Source organism: Vulpes lagopus, chromosome 8 (genome assembly GCF_018345385.1).
Source record: "Vulpes lagopus strain Blue_001 chromosome 8, ASM1834538v1, whole genome shotgun sequence".
NCBI classification, from domain to species: Eukaryota; Metazoa; Chordata; class Mammalia; order Carnivora; family Canidae; genus Vulpes; species Vulpes lagopus.
The window spans coordinates 21904271-21927416 of NC_054831.1; the positions used below are offsets into that span (position 1 = coordinate 21904271).

General features: G+C 40.4%; 1 protein-coding gene across 5 annotated transcripts in view; it reads right to left on the bottom strand.

The window, feature by feature from the left end:
- Nucleotides 1–8475: 8475 nt before the first annotated feature.
- The window catches only part of NUGGC (nuclear GTPase, germinal center associated), a 57900-nt gene continuing 43229 nt past the window's right edge, over nt 8476–23146 (bottom strand). For 3 of the 5 annotated variants that reach the window (XM_041768052.1, XM_041768054.1, XM_041768051.1), the window contains 7 exons: nt 21481–21645; nt 17773–17930; nt 15741–15879; nt 14427–14535; nt 13611–13747; nt 11497–11587; nt 8477–9589 (listed from right to left, as the gene is read on the bottom strand). In XM_041768052.1, the coding sequence (XP_041623986.1) occupies nt 9450–9589; nt 11497–11587; nt 13611–13747; nt 14427–14535; nt 15741–15879; nt 17773–17930; nt 21481–21645 (939 nt within the window). In that variant the 3' untranslated portion in view covers nt 8477–9449. Of the gene's footprint in view, nt 9590–11496; nt 11588–13610; nt 13748–14426; nt 14536–15740; nt 15880–17772; nt 17931–21480; nt 21646–23146 lie in introns of all 5 variants that reach the window. The other 2 variants (XM_041768053.1, XM_041768056.1) reach the window with 2 other exon arrangements.

Sequence of the window (23146 nt, forward strand, 5' to 3'; positions counted from 1 at the left end):
CTGGTGGAAAAGCTGAAGCTGTAGTATTAGGTCCCATTCCTATCTACTATAGAGTCAACAGATCTGGGTAGAAGAGCATTTCAATTACTTTCTGGCCAAAGTCTGGGCTCTGGAGTTTTCTACCAAAAGGTAGAAGAGAGCAGAGTTCCCAAAGGATTGTGAGCGGGGCGTGAAGAGGGGCCATTGGAGCAGGGATGTGAGGAGCAGAGAGAGAGGGAGGTCAGGAGAAAGGGAGCCTCTGAAGGCCTCAGCCTGGCAGGTTCCTCTCCTTAGTGGTGAAGGCCTGCCTCCTGTTCTCCCCCTGCTGTGCTCTGAGAGATCCGCCTGGCCCTCCAGTAGTTCAGCTGATCTGGAGAGGCAGGGACACCGAAGAAAGGAAGGTATCTGCCTCCTGATCCCCACAAACTGAAATGCAGCTAAAGGTCCACTGCCTTCTTTCTCGACACCACATTGTAAAAGTATCCACAGTAGTGCCACCCCTGGCCACGGGCAACCAACCATGAGCAGGCAACGTTGCGCTAAGCAACTGGGAGGCTTATTCCTGATTCTCCTCAACCTCCCTGCAGGATCACCCTTCAGGACAGGAAGTGAAGGACTGCTTTTACACCCCATTAGCCCTGTATCAGTTTTTATTTAGCTTCTAGTCTCCTTTCTCGTTGTTTTGACCTTTTTTCATTAAAGAGAATGAGGCATTTATGTGGTTACTTTAACCAAAGATTTTAAACCTAATTACGAAAAATCATCAGACAACCCTAAATTTTATAAAACAGCTGGCCTGTATTCCTCAAGAATGTCTGAGATTAAAGGAATCAGAGATGTGACCCATGTGTGAAATATGTGGTCCTGGGCTGGTTGCTGTACTAAAGAGGGTTGCTCTGTAGGCTATAACTGGGCAATTGATGAAATCTGAACGCGGACTGTGGGTAAGATGATGGTACTGTATGGATGTGGAATTTCCTGAATTTGATCATTGTCTGGGGTAATACAAGAGAATATATTTGTTTCTGTGGAATATACTAAAATATGAAAGGGTAAAGGGACATGGCATAAGCATTCTACTTTTTGTTGTTGTTGTTGTTAAAGATTTTATTTATTTATTGAGAGAGAGAAAGCATGTGTGAGCATGCATGTCAATGATGGGGAGGAGCAGGAGAGGGAAAGAGAGAGAGAATCTCCAGCAGACTCGGTGCTCAGCGTGGAGCCTGATGTCAGGCCCCAACTCAGGACCCTGAGATCGTGACCCAAGTAGAAATCAAGAGTGAGAGGCTCAACTGACTGAGCCACCCAGGGGCCCCAAGTACACTTTATTTTTTTTTAAAGATGTATTTATTTTAGAGAATGGAGAGTGGTGGGAGGGGTAGGGGGAGAGGGAGAAAGAATCCTGAACAGACTCCCCGCTGAGCACAAAGCTGGATGCTGGGCTTGATCTTACCACCCTGAGATCATGACCTGAGTGGAAACCAAGAGTCTGTTGCCTAACCAACTGAGTCACCTAGGTGCCCCTAAAGTACACTTCATTTATTTATTTTAAATATTTTATTTAAATTCAATTTGCCAACATATAGCATAACACCCAGTGTTCAACCCACCATCACGTGCCTGCTTTAACGCCTGTCACCCTGTGACCCCATCCCCCTACTCTCCTCCCCTTCTGCAACCTGCAGTTTGTTTCCCAGAGTTACGAGTCTCTTATGGTTTGTCTTCCTCTAATTTTTCCCCACTCAGTTTCCCTCCTTCCCTTATGGTCCCTTTCACTATTTCTTATATTCCACAAATGAGTGAAACCATATGATTGTCTTTATCCGATTGACTTATTTCACTCAGCATAATACCTTCCAATTCCATCCACATTGAAGGTAGTCATTCATGTTGGTAGGTAGGCATCCTTTCTGATATCTGAGTAATATTCCATTGTATATATAGACCACATCTTCTGTATCCATTCATCTGTCAAAGGACATGGTGAGAATCCTACCTTGAAATATTTCAGAAAAAGTAGGCACACACGCATACACACACACAAAGAATGGTAAAACAAATATAGCAAAATATCAGCAAGTTGATGCATGGTGTATAGGAAAGAGGTCTTTGTACTACCCCAACGGCTTTCCTGTACATCTGAAAATTTTTTCGAAGAGAAAATAAAAAGGTCAAAAAGAGAGTGGGCAGTGCAAGATGGTAATGTTAATAATCTGATCCCATTAACCTACTACAGGAAAGGGTAGTAGCCATTTTTGGTTAAAAGACAAAAATCAGTGTCAAAGGAGTTCCTCTTGCTAGTAAGTAGACAGTGTTTCCGAGAAGCAATTTGAGACTTTTTTTCTTAAAGATTTTATTTGTTTATTCTTGAGAGACAGAGAGAGAGGCAGAGACACAGGCAGAGGGGGAAGCAGGCTCCATGCATGCAGGGAGCCTGATGTGGGACTTGATCCCGGTGTCCAAGATCACACCCTGGTCTGAAGGCGGCGCTAAATCACTGAGCCACCTGAGCTGCCCACAATTTGAGACTTTAAAATGCTCTTATACATAGATCCTGCAATGAAATTCTTAGAAGTTTTTTCTAGGGGTGCCTGGGTAGCTCCGTCAGTTGAGCGTCCGACTCTTGGTCATGAGCTCAGGGTTGTGAGGTCGAGCCCTGTGTTGAGATCTGCATTCAGTGAGAAGTCCGCTTGAGATGCTTTCTCCTGCTCTCCCATGGCCGTGCACTCTCTCTCTCTCAAATAATAAACAAGTCATAAAAATATTTTATTCTAAGGACACCTGGGTGGCTCAGTGGTTAAGTGTGCTGCCTTCAGCACAGGGCATGATCCTGGTGTCCGAGGATCGAGTCCCACATTGGGTTCCCTGCAGGGAGCCTGCTTCTCCTTCAGCCTATGTCTCTGCCTCTCTCTGTGTCTCTCATGAATAAATAAATAAAATCTTTAAAAAAATTTATTCTAAAAAAAATCAGAGATAAGGACAAAGATTTCTATATAAGAATATTCTCTACAAAAAAAAAAAGAATATTCTCTACAATATTATTTACAACGGAGAAAAATAACACCCTCTAAATGTCTAACAATAGGATAAGGGTAAAATTGATAGTACGTCTATGCTTAGAATACTGTACAGCCATCTAACATTGTTTTTTCTAAACTATCATTTTCTCTGCCCACCTTGTGGTCTTCTGTGCAACACACCTCTTCCTTGTTCTCCTCTAGAACTGAACCCTGCCCTGAACCTCAGTCTTGCTGTCTCTGCTGATAGCATCCTGCCTGACCCTTTCCTGGGAAGATGGATCTGCGGTGATTTAGAACCCATGACGGAGCCCATGAACTAGACTAAAGAATACGATGAAAGACTATTTCTCCTAATATTAACCTCCCAAACCAGCAGCTCTTGTTTCTGAGTCTCCCGTATTCCTATTGAGTCTATCCTTGGTGTTTATGGTTTTCTGGCATCAATTCTGATCTTCTTTCCTGGATTCATGTTAGTATCCACCCGATGTCTCTTGCCAGGACTCAAAACTCTGCCCCTGCTTCTTCCTCATTTTTTCTGCTCCACCAGTGTTGGCAGCTTCCTGATGGATAGCTCTTAGCTACATTCTTCAGGCAGTTAACTTACAGCCCCACTGTCAGCACCAGCTCTGACTAACTTTCTAAGGTTTGGCTGGAGTTAACTCCATTGCTCCTGAAAACAACAAGGTAATTTCATCTGGGGAAAACTGGGATTTAGAGGAGGGAGATATAAATCCAACAAGATGTTGATGAACAGCTCTTACTTGGCCCGAAGGTTATTTAGAAATATGTTGTTTACTTTCCAACTATTCGGAGATTTTCCAGATTTCTTTCTGTTATTGATTTCTAATATAATTCCACAGGGATCAGAAAATAAACTCTGTATGATTTCAATACTTTTAAATTTATTGAGATGTGTCTTGTGGCTCAGAATCAAAGTCTATCTTGGTAAATGTTCCAAGTACACTAGAAACAAATGTGTACTCTGTTGCTGTTGAGTACAATGTTCTATAAATATCAATTTATAAAATTGGTTGATATGTTGTTCAAGTCTTCTATATCTTTCCTGAGGTTCTCTATTTGTTCTATCAGTTATCAATACAAGATGTTGATATTTCCAACTATAATTGTGGATTTGGCTATTTTTCCTTTAAGTTCTATCAGCTCTTGCTGCATGTATTTTGAAACTTTGTTTATATAATTATATATAATAACATGGGTTGTTATGCCCTCTTGATTACTTAACTGCTTTATCACTACACAGTGACTCTATCCCTGGAAATATTCCATGCTCTGAGATTTACTTTGCCTGTTATTAATATAGTTACTCTAACTTTCTTTAGGTTAAGATTTGCAAATACGTATTTTTCATCCTTTTACTTTTAACCTACTTGTGTTTTTATATTTAAAGTGGGTTTCCTGTAGATAATGTATTATTGGATCTTGTTTTTAAAAATGGAATATAATAGTCTCTGCATTTTAACTAATGTTTTAGACCACATACACTTAATGTGATTATTTATATGGTTGATTTTAAATCTACCACCTGGCTTTTTTTTTTTTTCTATTTTATCTTCTGTTATTTGTTCTTTTTCCCTATTTTCCTATTTGAATATTTTTAATATTCTATTTTATCTTCTTAAGTGGTTTATCAGATATATCTCTATTTGTTCCTAGGGGTTGCTCTACAGTTTATAGTATACATCTTTAACTTATCACATTCTACCTTCAAGTAATATTATATCACTTTACAAATAGTATAAAAACCTTACAACAATACACTTCCATTTCCTATGGCTTTGTGCTATTGTCACACATTTTACTTCTACATGATACAAATCTCATACTATAAACCTCATTGTTATTTTTGTTTTAAATTATATTTAATTCTTTTAAAGAAATTAAAGAAAAATAAGAATAAGAAAAATCTCACATATTTATTATGTCCAGTGCTCTGCATTTTTTATATAGATCAAAATTTTCATTTAATACCATTATCCTTCTGATCGCAGGACTTTCTTAACATTTCTTGTAGTACTGGTCTCCTAGTCCTACAAATATGTCAGCATTCACATATCTGAAAAAAATCTATGTTACCTTATTTTTGGAAAATATTTTCTTCTGAGTATAGAATTCTAGGTTAACCATTTTGTTTTGTTCAATTCTTTAGAGATTACTTTCTTGTCTTCTGGGATGCACTGTTTCTGATAAATAATCTGCTGTCATTGTTATCTTTAATCCTCTGTGTGTAGCATTTCCCCCTCTGCCTGATTTTAAGATTTTTCTCTTCATCACCACTTTTTAGCAATTTAATTACAATGTGTCTTGGTGTGATATTTCTACATTTCTTGTACTTGGTATTCATTGAACATCTTGGATCTCTATATTTATTGTATTTATAAGTTTGTAAATTCTCAGCCATTATGCTTTCAAATATTGTCCATGTCTCCATATCTTTCTGATCTTCCTGTGATTCCAGTAATATATGTGCTAGGCTGCTCAATGATGTCCTATAGTTCATTGATATTCTCTTAAAGTTTCTTTCCTCTCTGTGTTTCATTTTGGCTATTTTCTACTGCTCTGTCTTCAGGCTTACTAATCTTTTATTTTTTTCAGCTTTATTGAAGTACAATGACAAATTAAATAGTAAGAAAATTGAGGTACACAATATGATGTTTGTTTTTTGTTTTCATTTCAATTTTTTATTTAAATTCTAGTTAGTTGACCTATATGGTAATATTGGTTTCAGGTGTAGAATTTATCACTTACATATAACACCCGTGCTCATTACAACAAGTGCACTTCTTAGTACCCATCACCCATCTAGCCCATCCTCTGTCCATCTCCTTCCATCAACCCTCAGTTTGTTCTCTACAGTTAAGAGTCTCTTATGGTTTGCTTCCTTTTATCTCTTTCTTTTTTCCCCTTCCCTTATGTTCATCTTACAACATGATGTTTTGATATGATTTCATATATATATATACAGTGTGAAAGAATTTACCCTCATCAAGTCAATTAACTAATATATTGACTACCTCAAAGGTATCAATTTACCTTTTTTAAACAAATCCTTTATTTTGCAGTATCTATTTTATTGTTAATTCCAGTTTAACATTGAATCTTTAATCTCTATATGTTTTCTTTGGGTCTTTTTTTATTTTTTATATTTCTCTCATTAAGTTAATGTTTTATTTTATCTTCTTGAGCATTTGGAGTAAATTTATAGTGGCCATTTTAATATCCTTGTCTACTAATTCTATCCCCTGTGTCATTTCTGGATCTCTTCTATTGACTTTTCTCTTCCTTAATGGTCATATTTCCCTGCTTTTTTGCATGCTTGGTAATTTTTATTTTGATGTTATACACTGTGAATTTCCCATTGTTGGGTGCTGGAATTTTTTACTCCTTTACATGTTTTTGTGTTTTGTTCTTGGATGCAGTTAATTGTAAAGAGTTTGATCCTTTTGAGCTTTGTTTTTAATCTCTGTTAGGTGTGTGATCTATGACATTCTTGGACCACTACTAAGGCAATATTCTTCTGAGGATTTTATTTGATGCTCCATGTGTAAGGTCTTTCCATTATAGCTACTACTAGCTTGATGTGGCATTTGGGGATTTTTATGCCTGCTCCTTTCCAGTCGTTCTTTCTTGGTAACTTCATGTACTAATCAGTACTCAGTTAAAAGATTTGAGAAAGTTCTGCTTCATATCTCTGGAGCTTTCTCTCTGTGTGGCTTTCTTCTCCACAGTAATCCACCCTATGAATTTGAATCATCTTGGACTCCCCAAACTCTGAACTCTTGTCTCTACAAGTCAAGGAGACCACCAGGCTCTGTTTGGATTCCCTCTTCCTGTACAGTGTCATGGAAACTATCTAGGCAACAGGATGAGGCAATAGTAGGGCTTACCTTGTTTGTCTCCCTTCTTTCAGGGATCAATGTCCTGTACAATTTTCCTATACCTGACAACTGTTGTTTCATAGAACTTGTTTGGTTTTTCAGTAGTTTAACATTAGAGGGTAAATCTGGTCCCTGTTACTCTGTCATGGCTGGAGGTAGAAGTCCTCCACATCTCTCACTTGAAAAATAAAAAGTGAAACTATGCAAACTGTGATCAATCTGTGTGTTTAGAAGCTTAAAATGAAAAGGACCTGAGACCCACTGAGATCCACTTGTATGGATGAATACTTTTTTATCCTTCTTAGGCAAAAACCATTAAAATAAAAATGGAAGAACTTAAAATCCTAGAATTTCAAAGCAGCAAAAGATTGTTTTAATCCTCCAGTTCACTTCCTTCATTTGTTATATGAAGAAATGAAATCTTAGAGATGTTCAGGAACTGTCAAAGGTCATATTAGTACTGGGCAAAGGTGGGATTGAAACACAAGTCTCCCAACAAACAACCATTAAACCATATCACCTCTATTCTGCCCCCAAAATAACTATTTACCAAGGCCATTAAGTACCATGTATCAGTACTCTGTAAGCATGATTTCAAACTTCCTGACAATTCTAGTAGTGTCAAGGTAGGCATTACTATATTGCCATTTTATAGATAAATAACCTGAAGCTCAAACAGCTTAAATAATTTGCCCAGTAGTTCTCAAAGTGTGGCCCTTGAAACACCTCTGGGGGGGTATCCTAGGTCAGCCCATTTTTATGATAACATTAAGAGGTTGTTTATTTATTTATTTTTTTAATCGTAGTGCATGTTGACGCTTGCACTAAAGATTTAAAAATAAAGGTGGGCAAAGAACTTGCACTTTGGCATGAAGCAAGGCAGTGGCATCAAACTATATTAGTAACTATTGTTTTTGTCACTGTGTATTTTTAGTTTATAAAAAAAAGCAAGTTAAAAAAAAAAGCAAATTTCACTTGAGAATGTTCCTAATGAAACAATGTAAGTTATTAATTCCATTAATTATTGATCCTTAAGTAGACACCATTTTTTTTGTTTCATGTGACAAAAAAGGGAAGTACACTTAAGGTACTTCTACTACCTCAAGGAAAAACACTTGTATGATTGAGTTGAGCTGAACTTGATTTTTTTCCCATAGAACATTATTTATACTTGAAATAATAGTTGACAAACTATGGTTAATTATACTTGGTTAAGTGGTGGACATTTTCTCAAGAATAAACAAAATGACCCTACCACTTCAAAGAAAGCAATTGACCATATTTGTTGCCAATCATAAGATAAACTTTGAGAAGAAATTAGAATTTCCTAAAACTTGTATCCTCTACCAAGAACTTGACAGCTTCTTGAAGAATATGTCAAAGCTTTCCTGATTAAGTTGGTAAAGATATTAACAAATATGATTTTTTAGTATTTTATAATAATTAAATGTGTCAACATTTGGAACATCTACTTAATTCAGTGAACAAATATTTTCAATATGACCAATGCCACAAAATCATTGGTAAAAGACACATTCAAACTGTGAGATAGAAATGTATTTTAATGTAACAGAATATGAAAAGGTTCACCCATATAGTTTCAGATTCTACACTGCAACTAACTTTTAAGAAACTGTCTTTCATTAAGATTATTGTATCAAATAAGATTATCCAGAAACTATCTGAAAAGGCTAGTAAGTACTTTTCCACATTTCAACTCTGTATCTGTGTGAATCTGTGTTTTCTTCATATACATCAACTAAAACAGGTTGTGACAGATGCAGAGACAGTAAGAGAATCCAGCTGTCTTTTATGAAGCCAGAGAATAAAGAGATCCGTGAAAGTGTAAATAATGTCACTCTTCTTACTAAATTTTTTGGAATTTTTTCACAAAAATGTTTTTCTATTAACATGTAACAAGTTTATTTTAAAAGAAGTAGTAAATAATTATTTCCAATATTTTCAGTTTTAATTTGAATACAATAACTATCAACACACATAAACTCTAGAGAGTTCTTAATAAATTTTCAGAGTGTAGGATCCTGAGATCAAAGTGTTTGAGAAGTAATGATCTTAAAGAACACTCCTGGGAAGTGGTAAAGCCAGGTCTCTTGTCTGTCTGGCTCTCCAACCCATGTTTTTTCCATGGCACAATGTTTCCTCCTTACCCAAAAGTCTCATTAGTATCAAAATGGGAAATAGAATTGGGCCCCTAAAGCTTTATTTTGCAAGGGGCTTTTTTTTTTTTTTGTAATATTTAAGTGTTTCAATGTTCAGATATTTTTCTTTGCTGAAACATGAGTTTCTTGTCCTAAAACTTTAAAACTCCATTAGGGACTCAAGATGATTCTATTTGGCTGTCAAATAAAAATGAAATGATGATGCTCAGCAGTCAGCTGATTCCAGAAGTAACAATATTTTGAGTTTTATATCATATAAAAAGTCCAAGTAGTTGGAAGATATTCTTTATTAGATTTTTAAAAACAGAAATGATTCTGGTTTGTTTTTCAGTCTTGTTTTTCATCTACTTGGTGCTAAGCCCTAAGAAATAAATTCATTCTTTGTGGGGAACAGCTTTGCTTGGGGACATTTTCAAAAGGAAATCTTGCATGCCTCTTCGCAAAACTGCATTCTCAGCAACCTCTCTCAGGCTTCTGTGTAGCTTCTCCATCTCCTTGTACTCACTTTTAACATCTATAGCAGAGCAGAAAAGCATGCATCAGGAGTTAGTGTCCTTTTCAGAAATGTCCCCAGAAAACAAATCTCCTAAGGATCCCATATGATCTGTGTCACTTGTCCCAGAATGTGATATCTGGAACGGAACTTTGAGGTCAGATAGTCTGATCAATTTATTTTATAGAAAAAACCTGATCAAACTGTCATTTTTGCTCTTACCTTAAGGTTTATCTCAGCATAGGGGTCATCCTCAAAAGAAACACAAACCTACTCATAAAAAGATCCAGGAATTCACTGAGTCCTTACTAAGTCTTCACAAGAGCTCAGTGGAAGGAGATACAAAGCCCGCCACATAATAAACCTCCCCTAAATCCTCTCCAGGTTTCTCTCCCCTTTCCCTGATCCCTGTGTTCCCAACAGTTCTCTTTCTAAGTGAATTTTCTCTGTTTTGGCCTCTCGGGTGTTCACCTCATGAACTGCAATCAAATTACATCCTTATGATGGTGAATTTTATGTGTCAACTTGTCTGGGCTATGGTGCCCAGATATTTGGCCAAACATAACTCTGGATGTTTCTGTGAGCATATTTTTGGATGAGATTCACATTTAAATCAGCAGACCTTGAGTAAAGCAGACTGTCCTCTACAATGTGGGTGGGCCTCATCTAATTAATTGAAGACCTGGCCAGATCAAAAGGCTGGTTTCCTCCAAGCAAGAGGGAATTCTCCAGCAGACCACCTTTAGACTTCGTCAGCAACATTAACTCTTCCTTCTTCTACAGCCAATTGCTTTGGACTGGAACTCAACTCTTTTTCACGTTGCCAGCCTATTGGCATCCCCTACCAGATTTTGGACTCCCCAAATCTTCACATTCATATGAGCCAATCCCTTAAAATAAATCTGTCTCTCCATCTATCTATCTATCTATCCACACATATTTATATCCTACTGGTTCTGTGTCTTTAGAGAACTCTGACTAATGTAGTCCCCTTTGAAGGTACACTTCAGACTGACCTTGGGGTTGGTTCTAGCATTGCTCCTGGCTCTCCAATCTACCTTGGCTCTACATGCTCCATGTCATTATCCAGACTCACCCACCCTGAGATTGACCAGCAATGGGACTCATGACCAAGAAAGGAATTAGAACCTTGAGTCTATTTGTCTTACTCCTGAATTTAGAAAGTCCTCCACTAGTTGTGTACCAAAGTTGACTTAACCAGTGCTCTACTGATGGATATTTGAGTTGTTCCAATGTTTGACATCATACTTCCCTGAATAACATTGTCCATGTGCCATTCTGCTCATGTATGAGGATACCATGGGATAAATTCCCAGAAGTAGGATTTCTGGGCCAAAGGATATGTGCATTTTAATTTTCCTAGAAATATCCCGATTGCTTTTTGTGCCAGTTAGCATGCTGCAGTTTACCCCAGGAGGCATGGAAGAGAGATGGTTGCATGCAACAAGGCATGGGCAGCTGGTAATGCATCCCCAAGCTCCTGGTAGATGAAGAGAAACCTTTCTCTGCCACCACCAGAAAATGAGGCTTTTCATGAAAAGGTATCTACTTCAAAGAATGGGTAATGGAGACCACAGAGCAGAGTTAGCAATTTGAATTTGCCACTTTCCAGTTATGAAAAGTCCTGGAATGCATGATCTAATCTAAGTCTCTGTTTCTTTATGTGCAAATGAAACAATAACATCTCCTGTGAGATGAGGGAGAAGTCTATGAGATGCTGCACACATATCCTGAAGTATAATGCATGGTCTCTGGCAGATGCTCCAAAATACAAAGGGCAGGGCAGTCATAATTCTCTCCATTCCATACTTTGGAAAATTCTTCCTAACTTCATTGCTTTAAATCCAGCAAAGAGCAACCACAGCAAGGGGTGTCTGCAAGGTCACTGCTTCTACAAATGTATTTACCTGCAAGCTCCTTGTAGAGACCATCTCCCTGGGATGAAGCAAGGGTCAGCATGGTGGTGATACTGCCCTTCACCTTCTCCGAGATTCCATTCTATACAACAAAGCATGGTCATTCTGTTAGGATGGCACAGCCCAAGGGAAAGCTTAGCTTTTGAAAGGGACCCCACCTAATCCCCCAACCAGAGTGTGTACACACTGAGTTGCCAATATAAAAGTTTATTTCAAGGATGGGCCACCTTTAGGGTATACTGAATGGCTCAGGAGTCAACAGGGCATCACTTTTTTTTGGCGGGGGGGTGTCCCACTTGTCTCAGCATCTCCTTTTCTTCCTATCAAAACTCATGTGGGATTGGACCTCTGGTGCTGACCAACTGAGTCAGGAACTAAGGAGATCTAATAGAGGTGGGAGTCAGGGGTAGAGAACAGCAATCGCAGAGATGGAAAAAGAGGAAAATTGCCGGTCACTAACCCATCATCCTATTGTTCATTTAGTCATTGGATATGTTTATTAAATACCTGCTTTGTGCAGCACACCATACTTGACACTCTTGATTCTTTGCCCCAACTTCCTGAGAAATGTCTTCTTTGTTATCTCAGCTCTGTGACCAATGAAAAAGCTTTTCCCTCTTCTAACCATCTCTTGACTACCTTTGAAAAATACTTGACTCTCCTCTAGCCTGACACAGCCTCGTTTTAAGCCTGGATCTCTTGACTCTGGCTTTTTTCTTCAACACATCAGGCCAAGAACCCTAAGCTCTAGTCCCACATCTAGCTGTGAGCCTTGAGCTAGTAACACAGGCCCTCTGGGCTTTAGCCTCCTTGTCCATAAGGTCACCAAATGGGGATGCTCTGTGGCCCTGCCTAATTCCAACTTCCTCCATTTCTGTCATTTAAGATGCATTTGTACATGGTCAATATATAAATCACGTTTTTTTAGTGGAATTGTTTTTAGGGGGCTCTTTAAGGGCTAATTTCTATATATCCAATGGGGACTGGATGCTGTAGGGGTTGGCCAGTTTTCTGCAAGTATTTGTAGACTTTGATAATATGTTATTTTTTTTTATAATATGTTAAATGACAGAGAGTAAACTGCTATTGGCAAACGAGATGGCTCTTAACCTATTCCAAGAGAAATTATATGCTTCATATTGTGAGGAAAGGTATTTTTCAAAACTGCGGTGGGGTGGGGGGAGGGGAAGGCACAAGGTTGAGTGGAAGCAGGTTGGAAGCATTTCAGGAAGAAGGCTGATTCAGGGGTGAATGGAAAGAACAACTAGCCAGGTTCCTTAGATGCTTAGGCAATGGTCTGCTAAGTCAGGACTGAGGTAGAAGAATTTGGAAATGCACATGGCCAGGGAGGGGCTAATAGTGGCTTGGACTAAAACAAAGAATTTTTATTACTTGGGAGGGTGGTGGCACACAAAGAGGCCCAGAACTGAGACAAGGTGGCCCAAGTGTATTTGATGGATGCTTTAGGTTCAAGGAAACTGTTAGGAACTGTTTTATGAGATAAACAGAATTAAACTTAAATCTATGCTAGGTGTCATAACTCCTTGATCTATAATAGTTTGTTGGCATTGATTTATTGATTGACATTTTACATAGATTAGACATTCTCATTAAAAAAAAATCTGTCTAGAGATTATACTATTGTCAGAGACCCTGGTTATCAAGTCCCAAATCCTAGCCTTGCAGCTTAGTAGCTATGTGGCCTGTTGCCACACCTCTCTCTCTCTCTCCCTCAGTTTTCTTATCTGTAAAATGAGAACAAAAGTCCCTACCTCACAGGCTTGCTGGGGATTAAATGAGCTAATGTATGTCAAGAGCTTAGGACCCCCATCTGGCTATTACAGTTGTTCTACTGGTGACTTGGTAAAGACAGGTGAGAGAGAGCAGGAGTGGCTGCATTTCTGAAGCCACAGCCCCACAGAAACTATACCAGCATGTGGTGGCAGTGAAGGGAGAATGCCCAGTGCCAGCTGGCCTCCTTTCCTGGCATCGTGGGCATTGGCTGGGCCCACTCTGCAAATGACTACTACTTCTTTCATCTTTTTGTATGGGCTTCTTTCACCTCAGGAGGCCCAAATGGAATTCAGACAATGGATGTAGAATACCTTCAGTTGCTGAAATTGGTGTTGCATCCTTTCCTGAGCCCTTTCAAACATGCCCTCAGCCACTTGCCGGTCCACCCCTCTTCTGATGACATCTTTCATTCTCTCACATGCTTTCTTGCCAGTAATCTGAGCTGCCTCTGGCAAAAATGATAGCCACAGTCACACTGCAGCAAGGACTTGCTGAGAAATCTTTAGCATCAGAAAGCAAGGCAGGCAAACAAAAAATATTTTATGTACATATACACAGACACGTAGATACATACAAACACACACATATTTATATATGTAGCATCATTTTCCATGCAGTAGGAATTGTTTAATAATAGCATGATAGAAAAAAATCAACACTCAATATTTGGATAACGATCATTCAGAAAATCTAATGAATGAATTAAGCAGAAGTTTACAAAATTCCAATGCCCCCCATCAGAAAAATCATGGGACTACCAAGATGAAAAGGAGTTGGAAAGTGAGTTTACAGATACTTAAAGGGAATAAGAATGAGAATTGGGTAAGGGATTTTATAGTTTAATTAGCTGAGATGCAGCAAGGAGAGGAGAAGCGAGGTGAATAGATAAAGAAAGGGTGGGTAGAAAGCACCAGAAACACACAGGTAAAAAAAAAAAAAATGATTCACGGGTCACCTCTCCCCACACCCTTGCAATTACTTGGTTTTCAATTTGCGGAGTAAGAGGATGAGAGGGACTCAGGATGCAGGGCCAAATACTACGAGGGGAAAGCTGAAGAAAAGGATGCTGAAGTAGTTGACGGAAAGACCCCAGAGGAAGTGGATAGGTTGCCCTCCAGAGTCCCCACCTTCGTAACAGGGCTTGAGGTCGTTCTGAACAGAGGTGGTGAGAGACTCATAGATCTTCCTTTTTTTTCTGAAGATATAATCCTCCAGGCCTCCCAGAATGGCACTTATCTGCAAATCCGTGTTAACAAAAGGTCATTTGTGACAATTCCTTTGCTAGAAGCAGGTCAGGTGTGCCCCTGTGTGATCACCAATTCCCTGTGCCTTATATTATGCTTGGCTGTCCACGTGTCCTTTCTTCAACTAGGCTGTGAGCTTCTCATAGGCAGGAATTTTGTCTTAAGCATCTTTATACCCCAAAGTGCTTCCCACAGCACTTGGCACCTACAAACGACTTGAAAACATGCCGAGTTGAACTCAGGCATGTGCAAGGTGCTGGAATTGGCTCTCTTTGGGAGAGGGTGGGGTGGGGGGCACAGGACAGTTCTCTAGTGCTGCCATGTAATTCAGGCTGGGCTTGTGCTATGAGCTTAATATCTGTGCCCCCTCCCCCGCCCTGCTGCCCCGCCCAAATTAGTATGTTAAGATCCTAATCCCCCAGGTGATGGCATTAGGAGATGTGATCTTTGGGATATGACTGGGTCATAAGGAGGGAGCCCCCATGATTGGGACTATTCCCCTTACAGAAGAGATCTAGCAAATTGCCTTGCCCCTTCCACAATGTGATGTGACAGTGGAAAGACAGTCATCCATGAACAGGGAAGTGGACCCTCACCAGACACCAAATCAGCCTGTACCAATTGACCTTGTACCTCCAGGCTCCTATGAGGAATAAATTTCTGCTGTTTATAACCTACCTAGTTTATGACATTTTGTTCAGCCTGAGCAGAGTAGGACAGTCTAGAGGAAAATGGATCACAGACAAGAATCTTGACGATTCAAAATTTTAAAATGATCTGCAAAAAATGACACTTCTTCAAGCTTCACTGCTTTGGATAATACTTCATAATATTGGCAAAAATGATAGAAGGTTAGTGGATGTGTTACAAGTGGGTTCAAATGTTTGTACATCTAAGGGTTCTTTGAAGATTCTTCCTGGAAACTTAATTTCCTTTCCAACCTCAGGACTCACTGCCAGTTGCCTCGCGGTGTCACAGAGCTGGCCCAGTGTCCCATATCCCCACACTTGTCTCAGGACTACTCTCACCTGCCCCATCCCACTGTACTTTGTGTCTACAGCATCTGCTATGAGACATGCCCAGACCGCAACACTCCAGAGGAACAAGGGGAGGAGAGACACATAACACCTCCAAAATCTTGCTGGGAAGAAAGCCACTGCCCCACCTCATACCCTCTTCCCTTTACAAAGATCTCACCTCCTGGATCAGGAAACTCTTTTTGTAGCTATCATATTTCCATCCATTTCTTACTCCCATTTCCATCATTTTCTCCTGTAGAGTGTGCTTAAAAACTTCTATATGAGGCAGCAAAGTGGAACCAGTGGGCTTTCCAGCCCTATGAAAGAAACAAAATAAAATGTTAAGAGACAACAGTGGCTACTGTGAGGCTAAAACAAAGAGGAAACTAGCTGGTCCCCTTTTATTCGCTTTTAAGCCCAGGGGATGAGAACAGTTATTGAATTCCTACTGTGTGCTGGGCACTGTGCTGTGCCAGGACCTGGACACCAAAACCTAGGAAACCAGTGCAGTGATTCCCATTTTACAGACTAGAAGACTGAGGTTCAGAGGGTTGCTGATGTGTGCACAGCCACACAGCTAGTAAATGGAAAAGCTAGGCTTTGGACATTGATCTGTTCAACCTCAAAAGTCAGTCTTCCCAGGTATCCGGGTGGCTCAGAGGTTGAACTTCTGCCTTTGACTCAGGTTGTGATCCCAGAGTCCTGGGATAGAGTCCCACATCGGGCTCCCTGTAGGGAGTCTGCTTCTCCCTCTGCCTATGTCTCTGCCTCTCTGGGTCTCTCTCATGAATAAATAAATAAAATCTTTAAAAAAAAAAAAAAAAGTCAGTCTTCCCACTGCCAGGAAGTTTCCCTGGAAGGGTGGGACTTGAACTACATCTTAAAAGATGAGTAAGATTTGGGGGAGTGAAAAGTAGGAGTTATCCCCCATGGGGACAACATAGTGAATGAAATTTCAGAACATCCCAACAGTAAGAAGCAGCGGGCTATAGAGGAGAGGGCATAGGCATGAGCTAAGGGATACTGGAAAAGCTGCATGAAGTCCTCTCAATCTCAGCTTGTCCACTTATAAATAGACAGAAGCTACTTCAGAGGGTTATTGAGAGGATCTGATAAATTCCTGCATGCACAGTGCATAGCATAGGTCCTGGCACATCTCAGTTGCCTTTTGCTACCCTCCAGGCTGGCGGAAGCAGGGGGTTGGCATGGAGCAAGAGGATGAGGAGAGAGTGGAAAGGCCAATTGGAGGCAGGTGGACTGTCTTGAATGCCATTCTTTTTTTTTTTTTTTTAAGATTTTATTTATTTATTTTAGAGGGGGAAGGGGCAGCAGGAGAGGGAGAGAGAGAATCCCAAGCAGACTGCCCGCTGAGCACAGAGCCCAAGGTGGGGCTCACTTGAGATCACAACCTGATCCTAGGAGTCCGGATGCTTAACCAACTAAGCCACTCAGGCACCCTTTGAATGCCATTCTAAGGAATTTGGAGTTTTTCCTATAGACTTGTAAACAGGGGTAGGGTGGACGGAATGGCATGATTCCAAGGGAGTTTAAAGGAAGATGGAGGAAGGAAAGGGGAAGAGTAAGAATCCAGCAAAAGTAGAATGGTTCAAACAGCAGCAGCTGGCAAAACTCCAGAGGCAAAGGAGGGAGATGGAGGTGGTGGGGGGAGGTATAGGCTCTGGCACTGGGGGATTAGGAGAGTTAGCTTTGTTGACAGAGAAGAGGACTAAAGGTCAAAGATGGAAGGAGGAGACACCTTGAAGCTCACACAGCTAGTAAGTGAGTGAGCACGTGGTATATCAAAAACAAACACATCGGTCAGCCACTTTGCCTTTCTACTTTCGGGAAAATTTATAAAGGCCATGTGTTTGCTTAACTCCACACTCTCCAACCAAAATAACCTGTCCTGGGCTCTGATCCACAAGAAAATGTATCCCTTGCCGCATGTATGAGATATTTTAAAAATACTGGGAATCATAATATTAGTCTGAAAGCAACATCTCCAGCTGCACTCCAGGTCACCATGAGAAAATAGGTAAACCAAACCAAGACGGCTTTTGTGTTTTGCCAGAGACTAAACTTTCCTTCTTAAGTTGCAAGCTACCCTTTACACATCCAGATCTAAAGTACAAATTCTTCTAACGGTGAGACTCTGGCCCAATGCTCTTCAGATGTTTGTTCACAAAGGAGCAAGAGAAAGGGTCCTTTACCTAAAAATGCCTCCAAAAACGGGATCAATCTGGTCATAGATGGGCTGAGTGATGGCTTCATTCAGATCTATTCTTGCGAGAGTCCTGGAGGCATAGATGCCATTTTTCAGGCAAACAGCTTTCAGAGTCTGGTGGAAGCCCTGGTTTCCTCTACTCCTCTAGGTAATTAAACAATACATTAGGAGAGTTAGTACACATTAACTAGAATGTCACAAGGTCAGAATTATACTGCCTTTGGCCAAAGGCTATGTATGACCAAGAGTCACAGGGAAGAGTAGGGACAACATGATCTTTTAACATATGCTTAAGCTGGACAGAGGGCGCAGTAGTCATGCCTCAAGTTGGCGACTCCCCTGCCCTGGCTTCCAGAGTGCCCTGTGCTGCTTTGATCACAATTCTCCTCATATAGTTTATATTTGTCTGTTTATTCATCAGGCTTCTATACCGGAAGAGCAGCTTGTTGTGAGCAGGCACGGTGTCTTATCCATCTTGATGTTCTCATCATCTGGCAACAGTGTAAGTAGTCTGTGAAAAATATTTGTTAAAGGAGTAATTTTTAAATGAAAATGTGCTATGACCCTACTGAGGGTGTATGTTTCAGATTTTCCAAGCATACCCCAAGGTTTTCTTATACTTTTTGTTAAACATCTAACGAAATGTAATGTTATTTATACATCTTCATGATATATTTTTACCAGAGAAATAAATTCACAAGTCAGAAGCAAAAAAATATGATGAAGCGAGAGCCACGTGAAACGTTGATAAATCTCAGCCAGATGGTGATCCTTAGTAAAGGGAATAAAAATTTATTTGCACCAACCAAAATTTCAGTAGTGGTCATTGTGATCAACAATATATGCTTTAGGGAACTCTGTTTCAAGTGCATGGCTGTGTTCCATGATATAGTTGGCACATACCATATATATATATTTTTTTAATATTCTGTCATTTTAATTTAATTTTATAACATCAGCATTTCCTCAATTCATTGTAAGTATCTTAAAAATGATTTCAAGATCCATAAAATATAATATGTGGATGTAACCTAATTAATTTTACCACTCTTGTATTATTGCACATTTTAGGTTATGTTGCTATGTTACACAATGATATGATGTCGGCATATAAATGTTTGCCCACATTTCTGATCACAAAGGAAAGTGGCCTATCAAAGACACCCCAGACATGTTTGCAGTCACAGAGAAAAGCGCCATTGCAGAACTGATGAAATGAGACAGTTCATGAGACAACATCCTAGTGAAGGCCTCGAGATGGCTGAACTGTTCCTTCTCTTCATGAACAAACGGTCTCAAAGGAATGGTCTCCACTTTGTGTCTCCACCTTCTCAGCATGCACTTACTGACTTTTGGTGATCTGGAATCTTTTACATCATGACTTGGTTACCTATTGCTATGAAACAAATTACCCCAAACCTAATGGCTTAAAACAACAAACATTTATTTAGCATCACTCACTAGTTTTCTGGGTCAGGAATTCAGATATGGCTTAGCTGCTGTTTCACTGTTCACTAGATGGCCACGCTGTGTGGTCAAGGTTAAAAGGCAGGTAAATGTCACCCAGAGAAGAGATGAGTGCATGACTCAAGGTCCCCAAGAACAGACAATATGAATACTAGGCCCAGGTGGTACAGCATTTACTTACAACAAGAGGAGAAAAAGTATAGGCAGGATCCAGACCTTTGCAATGCATGGGTCCCCTGTGGCCAGCAGACCCACTCTGTAGCCAATGCAGGCAGCGTACCTGCTCACATTCCACATTGTGTGCAGTGGAAGGACCCAAGCCCTCCCACATAGGATCTGAAATACAGAAAACTGGGAGCTTGCCTAAGGGCCTTGGATGCATAAAACAGAGGATAATATTCCCACACAAGGTGATAAGCCCAGCACAAGCTGAAGGCTCTTTTATCTCTCAGTAAAAAAGTGCTCCAGGCCCAAAGCGCATTCTTATATGGCCAAGTAGGGGCAAGGGGGCAGGGGTCAAAAGACTGCATGCATGGGCTGACCTTTCCCGACAGCTGGCCTGTGCTGGCTCAGGGCTCCTCTGTGAGGCTCTGTCAAGTGCTGGCTAGGGGTAGTTACTTGAATGGGGCTGGAGGATCTGCACTCAAGAAGGCTCACTATGGAGCTGGCAAGGTGATGCTGGCTATTTGTGGACAAAACTTCACTACTTTTATGAAGATTTAGACATTTTAAACTAGGTAGCTGGTCGGCAATTACAATAGTTTGCAGAGTGCAATTAGGGAAGTACAACAGGCTAGTGTAGGGTTTGAGCATCCTGGCTCTGAAGTCAGACAGATCTGCGGTAGATGTGGATCCCATATGCAGCCACAGAAAGTTGTTCAGCCTCTGTAAGGCTGTAAAATTAAAATAATAAGAGTGTTTACCATCCAGGATTGTCATGAGGACTGAATCGGGTAATGCACAGTCTGTGGCACCAAGGTAAGTATTTCATCCACATTTGCAGAATGCATGAGTGAATGCATGCATACATACTACATTCATGGACACTCAGCCACTCACCAGCCACAGGGAAGGTACTCCACCTCTCATTCTCCTGTGTCACAATTCTAAGGGCCCCCTCCAGTGACCCCAGAATCATTCCCACTTCTTTACTCTTTTAGCCCACAGAAATGTGGAGCTTTGTTACACTACCTTCTCACTATTAGCATTCTAACTTTCCAACTCATATTAAAACAATGGTAACAACATGCACTATTCCAAGCTCTGAGACTTCTGCATCCTCTTTGTCACACGAGAAGTGTTGTTCATCACTCCTTACTCTTAACAGGTGTCATAGAGTGAACTGTATCCCTCTGAATTGACATGTTGAATCCCTGAGCCCAGATGTGACTGCATTTGGAGAATAGGGCCTTTGGGAAGGTAATTAGGGTTAAATGAGACATAAGAGTAGATCTTAAGTCTATTGGACAAGTATCCTTATAAGAAGAGAGGGGGCCACCAGGGAAAAGATCATGGGAGGACATGGCTAGAAGGTGGCCATTTGCAACCCCAAAGAGGACCCAGGAGAAACCAACTTTGAACTGCCTTCATCTTGGGCTTCTAACTTTCACAACTGTGGGAATAAATATCTGCCCTTTAAGCCACTCAATCAATGGTATTTTATGTGATAGCATTCTTAGCAAACTACTGTGAGAAGCCTCTTTTTTCACCCGTTAGGCTTAGATAAATAGGGTCTGGCACTTACATTTTTATCCTTTAGATACCTCATATAAGTAATTAAAAGATAAAGCAACAATTTGCTTGCTTAGCGAACGTTACAAATGTTTCCTTACTACGTAATCTAATTAACATTTATATCAACCCTGTAAGATAGGTAGGGCAAGTATTCAGCATCTCATTTTCAGAGGAAAGACCCCACAAGCTTAAGTGGGTTTAAGGCCTCATCCAGGGCTACAGAGTGCATGATGGGTAGAGCTGGCACTCAAAACAAGATCCTCAGCTCCTAAATTCCAACTGTTTCCACTGAACCATGTGCTCTCTCCTGGGTCCTTGAAATGCACAGTTAGACAGTTCCCTCTGTGTGCTTTCCTGTATACAATTTTCACTCTCTCTTGCTATCTTTTAGCTTTCTATTTCCTTCAGAAGCTGTGGAAGAATGCAAAAAGAGCTTGGAGATAAGGCAGATGTCACTGAATATCACAGCTTCTCCCTGGAAAGGGTCACTTACCACCAGACATGCCCCAAGGATCCGTCGGTAGGAAGTCCTGGCATTCCGGACTCCTTCTTGCAGAGGCTGTTCTATATGGGCAAAGCACTGGTCAATGGCCTTCTCTAGCAGCTGTATCTTCTCTTCTACAAATCTCCGCAGGCCACTCATGTGCAAGTATTCATTCTAGGGACAAAGGCCATAAGAAGCATGAGGTCACCCTCTCTCTAAGGGCACTTTCTCTTCAAACTTTGCTTCCTTTATGCTTGTCTAGAACACAAGATTTAGCTTGAGCTTTTCACCCTCAGTTGACTTCTTTCATCCTAGTAAAGCATCCCTTGGTGGACAGACCTCCTTAAGATTTGTGGGTTGGAGAACACAATATATATGTACCTCCTGCAACTTACTTTAGGTGTCTAATCCATTAGGGTATTTTAGGGAATAACTAGTCAAATAAACTCCAATTGCCATGAAAACAGATTTAAAAAAAAAAAAAACAGGTTTTTTGCAATGATATCTGATTCTATAAAAATTTAGTGGGCTTTGACCATGCACAAAGCAGTTTTTGAGAATAGCATTTCTCAAAATTTAACATGTGTACAAATCATGGGGAGAGTTTGCTCAAATCCAAGGACCTGATATTCTGTATTTCTAGCAAGCACCCAGGTGATACTGATCTTCTGGGCCCTGGACCACATTTTGAAGAACAAAGCTATAGGACACAATAATAAAGATGTGGTCCTTTCTTCAAAGGAGAATATAGTCTAGTCAAGGAAGAAAAGGTCTACTCAATTTATACAAGGGAGAAATAGCCTTGACCTCTAGAGTCCAAACTGGGAACTCTGTAGAGTTGTTCCCTGTGTGAGAATCTTGGGGGAAGCTCACAATGCCTGCAGCAGATAGAAGCCACATTACTTAACTCAGCACTCAAAGGCCCCACATTTCCAGGACTCAGCCAACTTCTCCAATGCCCCCAGCTGTTTCCCCAAAACATCATCCCATCCTAGGGTAGCTTCTCCTGAACTTGCTACCATTCTCCATCCATGTGTCATCCCTTTTGTGACCCCATGTCTTTGCACATGCTTCCCATCCTTCCAGACAAAGCTCAAAAGCCTCCCCATGTGATCACTTTCCCTGACTCCCCTGGGTGGCACTGGGGCTCTCTTTCCTGTGTTTCCACTGAATTTAGTACACCCCTTTGTACAGCCTTCCTCTTGCTGTGCTATGTCTGTCTCATCCCCTGGACTAGGAACTTGCTAAAGGATTGTGGACTGTGCTATTCATTTTTGTTTATTCCGAGACATGGCACAGAGTGTGTAGTTGATAAGCATTTTGGAGTGAATGAACATTGCACAGGGTGTGCAGTTGATAAACATTTTAGAGTGAATGAACACCATAGAGAAACTACTAGATAATGTGAGCTTTTAAATTCTATTCCAAAGCTAATGACAAAGATTGTTCTCAAATTGATACATGACCTTCTATAAACGACTTAGCTTTTCTAGATCTCGATTGCACTGAAGTGAATGAGGCTGAATGTTCCTGAAAAGTCTCAAATTCCCACACTCTGCAAGATTTAGAGTACATGAGTTTTGGAGCTTATGGAGACTATTCAGCTTTAGATGTACCCTGTGGATTCTCATAGGTTTTCACTAGTAAGAATTCTATATGCCATACTTTTCTTTCC